Source organism: Limanda limanda, chromosome 12, assembly GCF_963576545.1.
Source record: "Limanda limanda chromosome 12, fLimLim1.1, whole genome shotgun sequence".
Classification (NCBI taxonomy): Eukaryota; Metazoa; Chordata; class Actinopteri; order Pleuronectiformes; family Pleuronectidae; genus Limanda; species Limanda limanda.
Window position 1 is genome coordinate 24,341,584 of NC_083647.1, and position 12,736 is coordinate 24,354,319.

Here is a 12,736-nt window from a genome sequence, read left to right on the forward strand (position 1 = left end):
AAACCTTGTTATCCTTTTGAAGAGGAAGCAACAGGAGGAGGCTGATTGTTGAAGATCGCTCAGTTTCCTCTGTAGGAAGCAAATAATAACAGTTATTAAGGTTAATGAAACATATGTTCAATTGTCCAGAGGCCGTTTCAACACAAACCGTTTCCCTCAAGCTGATCCAAACCTTATTAGTGTCTGAGCCGAACCATTATAACACAACTGATTTATCTCCCAACTGTGGCTTTTAATGGTTTTTGTTCTGCACAAACAATAAATATGTTGTTCAGGAAGTTATTTATGTCACATAAACATTTTGCTTTTCCTATTAGTTTCACTCGCTTCTCATCATTTCCCTTTGAGCTTCAACCATGAGACTTCTAACGATATCTCAAAGCTCCTTTGTGATGTGGTGACGCCGCGTTCGCCCGAATATCTGTGACTTTCCCAAACAGCCGATTCAACAATGTTTCCCTCTGTTCTGCTAAAGTGTGAACTTCTCTCTCGCTCTCTTTCATTCTTCTTCTTCTCCACAACACAAACACTTTGGAGGAGCGACTGACAGAGTTATCCACATTTTTTAAAATGCACTCAGAGGGAAAAACACAAACAGGTGCAGGAGGAGGCTGTGAAGATCTGGTTCTTCTTGTTTCGCCATTTGGAAAAGAGCTGAATCTTTGTCTCCGTGTGTAGACGTAGTCGGAGGAAACGTCACGTTACTTTTTCTTTTAAAGTAACTATTCATTGTCTCTTCACTGGTAGATAACTTCCGCAGAATTGTAAGATAGAGTGTGAACAGTATCACAGAAGGTAAGCACAATAAGTACACCAACCTTTCCAATAAGCAAATGTTGTTGCTTACAATTATTACTAGTAGTGACATCTGTAGATGCATGAGTATTACCAGTATCTGTATCTGCATTCTTTATCAAAATAGTAAAGTAAAAGTAAAAGTAAGTACTTTTTACTTTTACTTAAGTAGGATTATTGATGTAGTACTTTTTTTGCTTTTAAGTATATATATGTTCCTGGGTACTTGTACTTTTACTTAAGTACTAAACTTCAGTACTTCCTCCACCACTGCCCTTCAGAGGAAATCTGCCATGAAACATGCAGAGTCCTGTCTGATGCTTCCTGGTCTGAGTCAGTGACACAACGAATCTTCAGGAAAGCAAATTAATGGCCGAGTCATCCCAGGTGTTTTCCAGCCGGTTGATTGACGCCTTGTGTTTCTGCAGAACCGCTCATGTGCATCCTGCAGCTAGGACTCAGACTCCGACTCAGCTCCTGTGTGCTGTTTACTGTAAGCTCCTCAGAGAGCCGGCAGAACCGTCCTCAGACCGACTGGCCTCATTTCCCCGAGTCTGAGCAAAGAGACATCCCCCCCCCTCACAAGGCCAGATCGTGAGCGCCTACGTGATAATCAGGATGAACAGGTTTCTAATGGGGAAGGCGATTCCGTGGAGCAGCGGTGGAGCGCGTCGGACTCTCATCTCAATCGGCGTTCGGTCTCATTTGCCAAGCGACACTTCTATTTTGGGGGAGAAAGAAATGTAGGTAATGGTTTCGGCAAGAGGAGGCTTGGAATAGAGCCAATGATCGGGGGGGAAATTAATCCTCCTCCTGAACGTTTCTCTCTTTTCACCGGGATCCTCGTGTGATCACAGGGAACAGACGATGATTCCATTCTGTCCGTCGGTGACGGTTCTGTTCAAGAGATTCAAGATTCTTTATTGTCAAATGCACAGAGATAACATAAAGCATTCGCTGGGTCACAGGCTCTCTTTAAGCAATGCACAGTTCTGTTGCAAAAACCAGTTTCTCTAATTATGTAGGCGACAACAAAACCACGCAGGTCACCCGTCCACCTGCTCCAGCTTGAGACGCCACATTGATTGCTGCAGGATTTTGTTTGCAAAGGTGAAACACTTAAGATACATTTATTTATTTATTTGTCCCAAACACATGCACAGACATGCACAAGCACAATCATGCAAGGAGGGAAATGTAACCTCTGCTTTTAACCCATCTGGTGCAGGACACACAGAGCAGTGGGCAGCCATGTACGGCCCCGGGGAGCAGATGTTGGGGGAGTAAGGTGCCTTGCTCAGGGGCACTAGACAGGGTAGGGAGAATCCTCTTGGATTTTTGGACAGATCAATCCAGGTTCGTCTTTTTGTTGTTTCTCCGTGGAGTCGAACCAGAGACGAACCAGAGACCTTTTCTGCCCATAGTCCAAGTTTCTGCCACTAGTCCACCGCCTCTCCAAACATGTAGTTCCCTGACCGGGAATCAAACCCGTGCCGCGGTGGTGAGAGCGCCGAATCCTAACCACTAGACCAGGGAAGGTTGGACAGATCCATATGTTGTGACCCTGTGAGAAATCAGCATTTGTCTGTCACACCCTTCCGATACGTAACTGTATTTGAAATCCTGTCACCAGTAACCAGCCAGTGGCTTCTGGGTGTTTCTACTGGGAGAAGATGGACTAACGAGCAGATTTCTGAGTCTGAGCACCACATCCATCTCACAGTCTGAGCCCGAGACGTTAATAGATGGATCTCTGATACATGTTTTCATCTGAGCACATTCTAATTGAAACGACTTTCATGCAAACGTAATTGCTGTCGAGTCGCCCATTAACCGAATGAAAATTAATGCTTGTGGAATATTAATTCCTCATGTGGTCGTGAGTCATTGTCCAAGAAGTTGATGTTAATTCTCTTTGTATAAAACCATATAAACCCAGAGGACTGTGAATTATACATAGCACAGGATGTACATACTGGACCGTTCCTCCCAGTCACAGCCTTCTTACTGGAAGTGGCCCGTTAAAAAATTCATCAGGATCATTATCGCATCGTAACAGACAAGAAATCTGACTGATGATTTCAATTTGTTTGTGGCAGACTGAGTCAAAGTCTGGCTTTTCTTTTAAGATTACCACCTAGAGACCAAGTCATCCTTCTCCTTATAAAGATTTTACCAAGAAATAAGGTTGAGAAACAATAAGACGTGTTCCTGTGTTTCTGCCGCTGCCAGAAATCTACGTTCTTATGCAACTTGTGATAGTGAAAACATCAACTATTGTCAGTTTCAATCAGCTGATGATGGAGTTCCCTCAAGTTGAAGATCATCTGTTTATTGAAATGATTTCGCCAATGTTTAAGAAAGATTTAGAGTTAGTGCCATTTTAGATCTTGATCCACGTTGAAACATTTTTGCTTCCTTCTTGGTCCATTTCTCACCTTTCCACCAAGTTTCATTGAAATTCGTGAAACAGATTTTGAGTAATGCTGCTGATCCAAAAAACTAATGAGAAGTGGTGAAACATAACCTTCTTGATGGAGGTGATTAAACATCTGAGAATAACGACTTAAAGATTTCTGCAGCAGGAGATTAATCCCTGCTTTTAGAGGTTTGTCTCTGAATCACGTGGACTTTTGGTTCTGATACGTGTTTCAATGTGAACACACGAGTAGAGTTCTTCACATTTACCTGACAACACACTTTGTATTCATGAGGTTTCTTTGTCCTCTCGGCGCCGCACAACATCAACACACAATCCCTGTCTCTTTAGCTGCTGAACGTTCCACACGCTGCTCCAGCTCGTCGTTAGCTTCCTGTGCCGTTTGCCTCGGGGACCAGGCGATGGAGAGAGTGTTCATCAGAGCTTGTTACGGTGGAGGAACTCGGCTGCTGCTGCCAGATCCAAGTCGGAGGAGAGTTATGTCTTTAAAGAAGCTGTAGGATCTATTGTTATATGAATACTGGATCAAATGTAAAGTGAAAGGAGTCGATCAATCGTTCTTTCTTAAAGATCTGAACCAGAGACAGAAAGACGTCGTCCGGGTTCGTTCCTTCAACTCAATTAAAAAATGGCTGCACTCTGATGTTTGTTCATGTTTGAAATTCGTTATTTGATGCAATGAAAACAGCTGAGACTGACACATGATTGGTTGAGAGCATGTAAGGGGGCGGGGCCTCGACCCCACGGCTCCACACTATTAAAGATAAATTCCACTGCCGGGATGTTTTAGCTCTAGTTTTATTCAAAGGGAGGAACTGGAATCGTGTCGTCCATCTTCATGTTCCGTTTACTTTCATGTCCTGACAACTTTTATTATGAAGAATTATAATCATTGCATAACGGTTTTGTTTCATTTCCACTTGTAGCTCTGCAGTATCTGCTCCTCTCTTAGTGGTTTGTGAGTCGGCTCCACTGCTCTGTCTCCTTCTCACTGAGCTTCACTTCATCTTTACACTGGAATCAATAATCCGGCACAAACCCAAACTTTGCACACATAACCTAAATATAAATATAAGTAATTAGCTTTGTTTCCTCCAAGGCGGTTGATCCATCATCAGCTACAGGTGTTCTGAAGAGATTAGGCCCTGAAGGATTCTGGGAGGATTCTTCCTGACTCGGGTTAATTGAGTTGATTGAATGTTGTTATTGTGAGATTTCCTGATTCACTGGAAGCAAAACGCGTTAGTGGGTGTTTGTGTCGAGACAGAAAAACAAAGAGTCTCGTTAAAGCAGAAAACTAACGAATACTAATCAAATATCTTCCAATAAAGCAGGTGATTTAAATACAACATAAACCGAAGCCTGGATAACAAGGTACAATAATTACAGTGTGTTCAGGAGCACATGTGTAAACAGGCGCAGCGTCAATAAATTATCTTTATTACAACTTGAGCTGAAGATCAGAGTCACACAGAAGCTGGAAGCGTCTACGATTCTCAGGAGACTCGACGACCTTCCTGCTTATCGTAACTGTTTCATTAAATCATTTTTTCTTTTCAGAATCATAATCAGAATCAGAACTCTTTTTATTGCCAATTATATCGGAAATTGCCATGGTGTGGTTGGTGCACTTTACATGCAAAACAACAATTTATACAGTAAGAGACAATAAGTTATTTCAGAGTTTTCACCTGTTTCTTAGGGAATAATTCATAGATCTGGATTATTCAGAGGACGGATATTTAGGAGGCGTTCAACCTTCATCTGACGGAAGCTTTTTGTCCAAATCAATCATTCAAAGCCACAGAAGTTATCAAGAATAAAAGTCACAGTGAAACTACATCTTTGCAAATTATCCAATTCTTCCTCTAGAGAGTTAAAGTTCAGTCACACATCTCTCAGTTTACACACAATATATATATATATATAAACTCTCAGTGTGAACGTATAGAACAACTGTTGCACATTCATAACTGCTTCATCAACACTATAAACACTCTGTAAACATTGTTAATTTTATTGCCAATTATATTTGCATATATTGGACATTGCCATGGTGTGGTTGGTGCACTTTACATAAATAAAAACAACAATTTATACAGTAAGAGAAAATAAGTTATTTCAGAGTTTTCACCTGTTTCTCAGGGAATAATTCATGGATCTGGATTATTCAGAGGACGGATATCTAGGAGGTGTGTGGAATGTGGTGCAGCTTGATTGAATTGAAGGAGCTTTGGCCTTGATACAAGTATGAACTGAGCCATTCTAGTTTGAAATGAAATTTTCAAACTACCTGGTTAGAGATCGAAAACTTCTTCAAGAATTTAGCTTTCAACGTCTTTAATCAACCGAAGAACATTTTCCTTTCGCAGCTTCGTTGCTAGGCGATGGCTGGAAGGAAGATCGGGTTCAGTTCGGTCGACACGTCCGATGTCTGGAAAAGTTCCACCTCTACTTTTTAATGCTACCTACAGCTGATAACGTTAAAAACTAGTTCCTGAGCCTGAGTTCATTATTCATTATCGTTCATTATTTTCTATAATGACCCGAGTTCTCCTCTTGTTCACGTGTGACTCTGGCCTCTGACATTCCTGTAATTAAAACCAAAGCCTCTTTTCCATCCAGGCTCTTCCAGCTTCAGTTCAGATCTCACACAGAGGAAAGAGGATTCTCTACCCCCCCCTCCTGTGTCCCTTGTGGTGGCAAACAGCCGTCAGTGTTCAACACTGCAGGCCGTACTGTATTTATTGGCTCAAGAATAACATGTTTCAAATTTATTCCCCAGTTCATGAATAACATATGTTTCTCCTCTTTCAAGCTGTTTCTCACTGGAGGCCTAGAACAATTTATACATTTTGAAAAATCTGAACTTCTGTTATCCAGAAATCTGCTCCATGGGAAAGGAGGATTTACTTTTTCTGTTTAACCACTGATGCACAACTTCCTTTATCCAAGGAAATGAAATATAACCAGAATCAAATCCCTTCTGAGGAGTTATGTTTTCAGTTTGTCATTACATCTGTCATATTCTTGTGAACACGATATCTCAAGAAGGCCTGGAGGGAAGTTCTTCATATTGGGCACAAACATTCATTTTGGCTTAAGGATGAACTGATTATATTTTGGTGGTCAAGGGTCAAAGGTCAAGGGCACTGTGACCTCACGAAGCACATGTTTTGCCTTGTGAACCCAATATCTCCAGAGCACCTGAAGGGAATTATTTCACATTCAACACAAACTTTCTCTCGGACTCAAAGATGAACTGATTGGATTTTGGTGGTCGAGGGTCAAAGGTTAAAGGTCGCAGTGACCTGTGAACCGCAGGGTGTAAATCCTAGTAATCTGTAGTCATCAGTTTAAAAAGTGCTCCGTCATTCAGCCTGCTCATACCTCTCTGTGATAGGTTGAGTTTACCTCACATGTCATAACCACATACAAAGTACAGTCACAAGTACATTCACATTAAAGACCAAAAAAAGGAAACTAGAGATGATGGAAATCTGTTGCTAATTTGTCTCCTTTAAAAAACGTCTCTGCCCTTCATGTGTTCTAGAAAATTCCATCCTGTCCTTTGGAAATGGATCCGATGAGAAGACGGGAGCCGGCCAGCCCGGGATCCCGAGTCCAGCGACGGACCACCAGAGCCCGTTCCTGACAACCAGCGCCCCGGGTGTCTCCATGGAAACAGAGCAGAATATCCTGCGAGCACAGATACCCACTCAGGTGAGACGGAGCGAGATGCAGAACCTGCTCCGACAGAACGTCAGGGGAGGAGTCAGAGTCGGAACTGGGTCATGTGACTGCACAGCGGTTTGTTCTAACCTTGATTTACAGAGTCGCTGGGATTCAGACTGTGTCGGGGGGGGGAAAGTCACTTCCACTCAAGTCGAGAGGAAACAACTCAAACTGAACATTTGCAGCTGATTTCAGATTTTTGCATCATAACCTGAAATCTCATATATCTTCATGTTACGTTCAACCTTTATCTGACAGAAGCTTTTTGTCCAAATCAATCATTCAAAGCCACAGAAGTTATGAATAAAAGTGAAAGTACATCTTTTCAAATTATCCAATTCTTCCTCTAGAGAGTTAAAGCTTAATCACACATCTCTCAATGTACACAATATATATATATAAACTCTCAGTGTGAACGTATAGAACAACTGTCCCTTATTCATAACTGCTTCATCAACACTATAAACACTCTGTAAACATTGTTAATGTAGCTCGTACAATGAAGAAGTAAACATCAGCTGAACATCAATTTTAATGCCGACAATCTGTTTTTTGCATCACACGCAGAATTTCAATCAAGAGGGGAAATTAAAAAATAATATACTTCATTTCAGGCTGAGGGAATCTGTTCCATGCATGTGGTTCCTAATGGGAACTGGGGAAAAACACTGCAGATAACATAATTGACAAACTGCCAACAGATATGAATAAACTTCACAAGCTAAATGAAGAACTAGGCCACTCGCTTTATTTCCAGAGGGAAAAGTGAAGGAAGGAGCCAAAAGCCCAAATTACATGTTCCGGCCTCGGGGCTTGTGATTTATCCCACGCAGCGTTGTTCCGGCTCGGTGGCGCCGCCTCGCCGGGTCTGACTCGGCGCCACCGAGAGGAAGACGAGTCACGTGGACGTCACGTCACCTGATGGTCGAGCATCAGGAGAGGAAAGTTAAATGTACAGTTTCCTTTCGGGGTCAAATCCTCATTTATAAATGAGGAACCAACCAAAGTTACATTGACACGGCAGAAGTTTCAATCTGCTCTGGATTCAACAGACGATTCTATTCACTTATCACTGAGGAAAATAGGAGGTAACCATGGAAACAGCCTGTGATCTTCCAGGGTCCCCGACCTCTCCTGAGTCAACAGTTTGAAGTTTTTATGCTTTTACTAAACTACGACATTTTAATGGCTCACTATATTACACTGTGACATTTCTGGTGCTTTCCTACAATATATTTTTATGACTGAACTGTGACATTTACATTTTTTTGATGCTTTATTCTAAAGATATTGTATTTCTTACTTTATACTACGACATGTTAATGACATTTTTGATGCCTTTTTATACTGTGATGTTTTGACGTCTGACTGGATCCATAACATGTGTCTGTCTCAGGTTTCTACGTTGTTTAATAGAGGTTGAATATTAGATTTACTCTTGTTGAGGGTTAAGAACAGAGGAGGTCGCACCTCGTTAAGATCTATCAGACAAATTGTGATTTGTGAATTTGGGCTTTAGAAATAATGCTTCTCCAAATGACTGAGGAGAAGCAAATTGGGATTTTTTAAAAAGAAGTTGAAAGTAAAAATCGTTGGAGCAGTTTTAGGAATTCAGAGAGAATCATGGGTTATCAGGTTCTGCTCTTTAATGACGTTTCTCTACTGGTGATGAATTCGTCAGGTGATGTTTTGAAACAAAGTTTGACAGGAAGTTGGAGATCGATCCCGTTTACTTTCTAAAACCTGTAATTTCTAAAAATCTTTTGACTCTTCGTAAAGATTCAGATTCTGTAGAGTTTGGTCAGGTCATGTCTCAGTTACTTGTCGCATCAGGACGTCAATCAATCATTGTAAATCGTAGCATCTTAAAGGAACAGTATGATGCTTTAGTCTAAAGATATTGTATTACTTACTTTATACTACCACATTTTAATTACATTTTTGATGCCTTTTTATACTGTGACGTTTTGATGTCTCACTGGATCTATCACACGTGTCTCTCTCAGCTTTCTACTTAATAGAAGTTGAATGGTAGTTCTACTCTTGTAGATGGTAAGAACAGAGGAGGTCGCACCTCGTTAAGATCTATCAGACAAATTGTGATTTGTGAATTTGGGCTTTAGAAAAAATGCTTCTCCAAATGACTGAGGAAAAGCAAATTGGGATTTTTTGTAAAAGAAGTTGAAAGTAAAAATCGTTGGAGCAGTTTTAGGAATTCAGAGAGAATCATGGGTTGTCAGGTGATGTTTGGAAACAGAGTTTGACAGGAAGTTGGAGAATGATCCCGTTTACTTTCTAAAACCTGTTATTTCTAAATATCTTTTGACTCTTCGTAAAGATTCAGATTCTGTAGAGTTTGGTCAGGTCATGTCTCAGTTACTTGTCACGTCAGGACGTCAATCAATCAATGTAAATCGTAGCATCTTAAAGGAACAGTATGATGCTTTAGTCTAAAGATATTGTATTACTTACTTTATACTACCACATTTTAATTACATTTTTGATGCCTTTTTATACTGTGACGTTTTGATGTCTCACTGGATCTATCACACGTGTCTCTCTCAGCTTTCTACTTAATAGAAGTTGAATGGTAGTTCTACTCTTGTAGATGGTAAGAACAGAGGAGGTCGCACCTCGTTAAGATCTATCAGACAAATTGTGATTTGTGAATATGGGCTTTAGAAATAATGCTTCTCCAAATGACTGAGGAGAAGCAAATTGGGATTTTTTGTAAAAGAAGTTGAAAGTAAAAATCGTTGGAGCAGTTTTAGGAATTCAGAGAGAATCAGGATTTATCAGGTTTTGCTCTTTAATGGCGTTTCTCTCCTGGTGATGAATTTGTGTGATGTTTTAAAACAGAGTTTGACAGGAAGTTGGAGAACTATCCCGTTTACTTTCTAAAACCTGTAATTTCTAAAAATCTTTTGACTCTTATTAAAGATTCAGATTCTGTAGAGTTTGGTCACGTCTCAGTTACTTGTCGCATCAGGACGTCAATCAATCATTGTAAATCTAAACATCTTAAAGGGATAGTTCACCCAAAAATGAATTCAATTTTCAGTGAATTTGGCCGCTGCTCTGATCGGTTTGTTTCTCCGCTGCTCGCCTGCCCGCGGGTGAATGACCTCGACTCTCCTGTTTCCTGTTTCCTGTTTCCCTCCAGGTGAACGAGAACGGTCGGTTGTGGGACGACGAGGGCGACTCCACTCCTCCGTCCCCGGGCCTGTCGGACGGCGGCGCCGAGCCCCCCCGCCTGACCCTTCTGCTGCTGGGCGTCGGCTGGCTGCTGCTCGCCGCGCTGCTGATCTCCGACTAACACGAGGCCACGCCCACCTGGGCCTCCACGGACACTACTGCTGACCTGGGGGGGGGGGGAGGGTGGAGAGGAGAGAGAGAGAGAGAGAGAAACAGCCATTTTTATGTGTCAAATGAAAATCACATTTAATCTCTTTTTGTGAATCATGACTCGGAGCAGATTGTGACGTGCGGCCCACGCCCGTGAGACGACCACCAGGAGGGGGCGCTGTGACCATGTTGGGGGGGGGAAACAACCAGGAAGAACACACCTCATTCTCTCGCCTCACACGCCAGAAAAAACACACAAACTGTCCCAGACGACACTCATGCAGACTTTGCTCATCGGGGGAAATCGAGGTTCAGATCGTGTACAGCAAGAGACACTGAGGACCCAGTGCAGGAAATCTATTACATTATATATAGATATATAAATATAATACAAAAAAAAACGACAAAAAAAACTACAACTTTCTGTCCTTGAACATTCCTTGATGTAAAAGAAAAAAATATAAATGTTAAGACTTTTCTCTCAGACGATCTGTGATGAAGTGTAACATGAGATTTAAGGCGGATGTGTGTGTGCTCACATTCTGCTTCTTTATTCAGACGCCACCTTTTTATTTTGATTTTAATTTAATCAATGTTTATTTCTCAATACGTTAAAATGAATCACGATGAAAGTCTGTTTGTTTTTTGTGATTTAATTTGAGTTTGTTTCCAAATAATTGTGTAGAAAAGAATTTGATTGAAAGTTAAGATTAAGAAGATCCTTGAAATCAGTGAATGTTTTATTTTATCAAACGAGGACCTACGTTACCGATTATTATTATTGTTATGTTATTATGTTATTAGCCTTAAACGTATTGTGATGTCATTTACTTTTAAAGCTTTCAATCACTTCACATCAGTGGATGTTACCTCACTTTGGAAGGAGACTCTTCATATACTCGTTCATTAAGCTTTAAGTGTGAAGGCCTAACAAATGTTTGAATCTGTTCCTTTTTTCAGAAATGTAAAAAAAAAAATAATAACCAATGACTTGGTTTAGGGAGAAGCAACAAAAACACGGAGACGAGTTTCTATTTTTTAAAATCTACGTGGACTTTGCTGCAGAGAGAGAACAGACGTGTGTGGACCCGTGTTTGTAAAGATGTGAAAAGCACAAATCTGCTTCGTGGACACGTCTGAGAAAATATGTTTTATGTTTGGTGAGAGTTTGAGGAAAGTGTCACTTTCACCCATCTGAAGAAAAACAGACATTTGTTGAACCTGAACGGCTCCAAAGGCCGAACTGCTCCTTTAAATTCAGTCGAGATGCAAACACTCATCGATATCAAGGTTTTTTATTGAGATTCATGAATTATCAGCTGCAGGGAAATCTGAGGAAATGACAAAAAAAGGGAAAAGAAACTCTACAGCAGCCAATTTAAATTATTTTATTGCTCATAACTTTCTTGGGAATCTGCTCCGTAGCGTTCGCACCTACGACTCTGAGCATATTTGGATTTCAGCTGCTGAAAGTGACACTTTCCACTTCCTGTTGGACCTTAATCAAAGCACGATGAGCTCATCGCGTTGCCATGACAGCACGATGGGTTATCGCAGTTTTTCCTGCCGACTTCTGCAAGAAGGAAAAAAGCGTGAGGCCCCTTTTTGGACTTGAGACGGAGGTTTGAAGGGTCGGGCCTCAGCTCGGTGTTTCCTCACTTCACTGTTGATGGTGTTTGAACATGCAGAGAGTTCAGTGGAACTGGTCCAGGATCTCAGATATCACTGCTTTCTGTTGAATCACTTGTTTTTGAGTTTTCAGGTATTCGATAAATCAACTTCAGCCACAAAAAGCACATGGAACTCTCCTCATTCAGTTAAACTATTCCTTAACAGACAGAACATGTCATCAGCTGCTTTATTTAATGATTTTATAACGTCTTTGAAGCAATGTTGGTATTTTTGACACGGACAAAGCAAAAACTATGAAAAGTGCCCATTTTATTATAGTTTCTTATAATTTCATTAGAGGTTCCATTGGTTACATCATGTAACGGTGACATTTGTACTATAGCATCATGTTTACAAATGAAATCCGATCTTTTCAGTCTCAATTAAAAGACAAATTGGCGACAATCTTCTCTGCAAAGAGAGAAGAAGAGTTTTTACACAATCTGTTCAAACTAAAGTTCAACAAGTGTGATTAGAGCTTTGCTGTATAATTAAAGTTATTATTTTTAAGGTAATAAAAAGGGACGACTCTGAGTCCAGATGTTTTGCGATATCTCCGAGCCCGGCCAGTTTCAGATGAACTCTCTCTGCAGCTTCACGAGATGTAAGTGAGGAAATCTTTCATTTTTCTGATTTGAACGAGCCGACCCTTCAAACGTTCAGGTCTCTGCGGTCGTGTGGTTCCCTTGCTGTGATTTCTCAGTCACCAGGGGGCGTGTCCTCTGAGGTGACGGACGGTTTCCCCCCTGA

The 12,736-nt window shown here is 41.0% G+C and overlaps 1 protein-coding gene across 1 annotated transcript in view; it reads left to right on the forward strand.

Moving 5' to 3' along the window:
- Positions 1–10,286, forward strand: part of gfra4a (GDNF family receptor alpha 4a) — an 88,136-nt gene extending 77,850 nt beyond the window's left edge. The window contains exons 7-8 of the mRNA XM_061082189.1: positions 6,789–6,958; positions 10,134–10,286. Coding sequence (XP_060938172.1) covers positions 6,789–6,958; positions 10,134–10,286 — 323 coding nt within the window. The remainder of the gene's footprint in view (positions 1–6,788; positions 6,959–10,133) is intronic.
- The last annotated feature ends 2,450 nt before the right edge of the window (positions 10,287–12,736 follow it).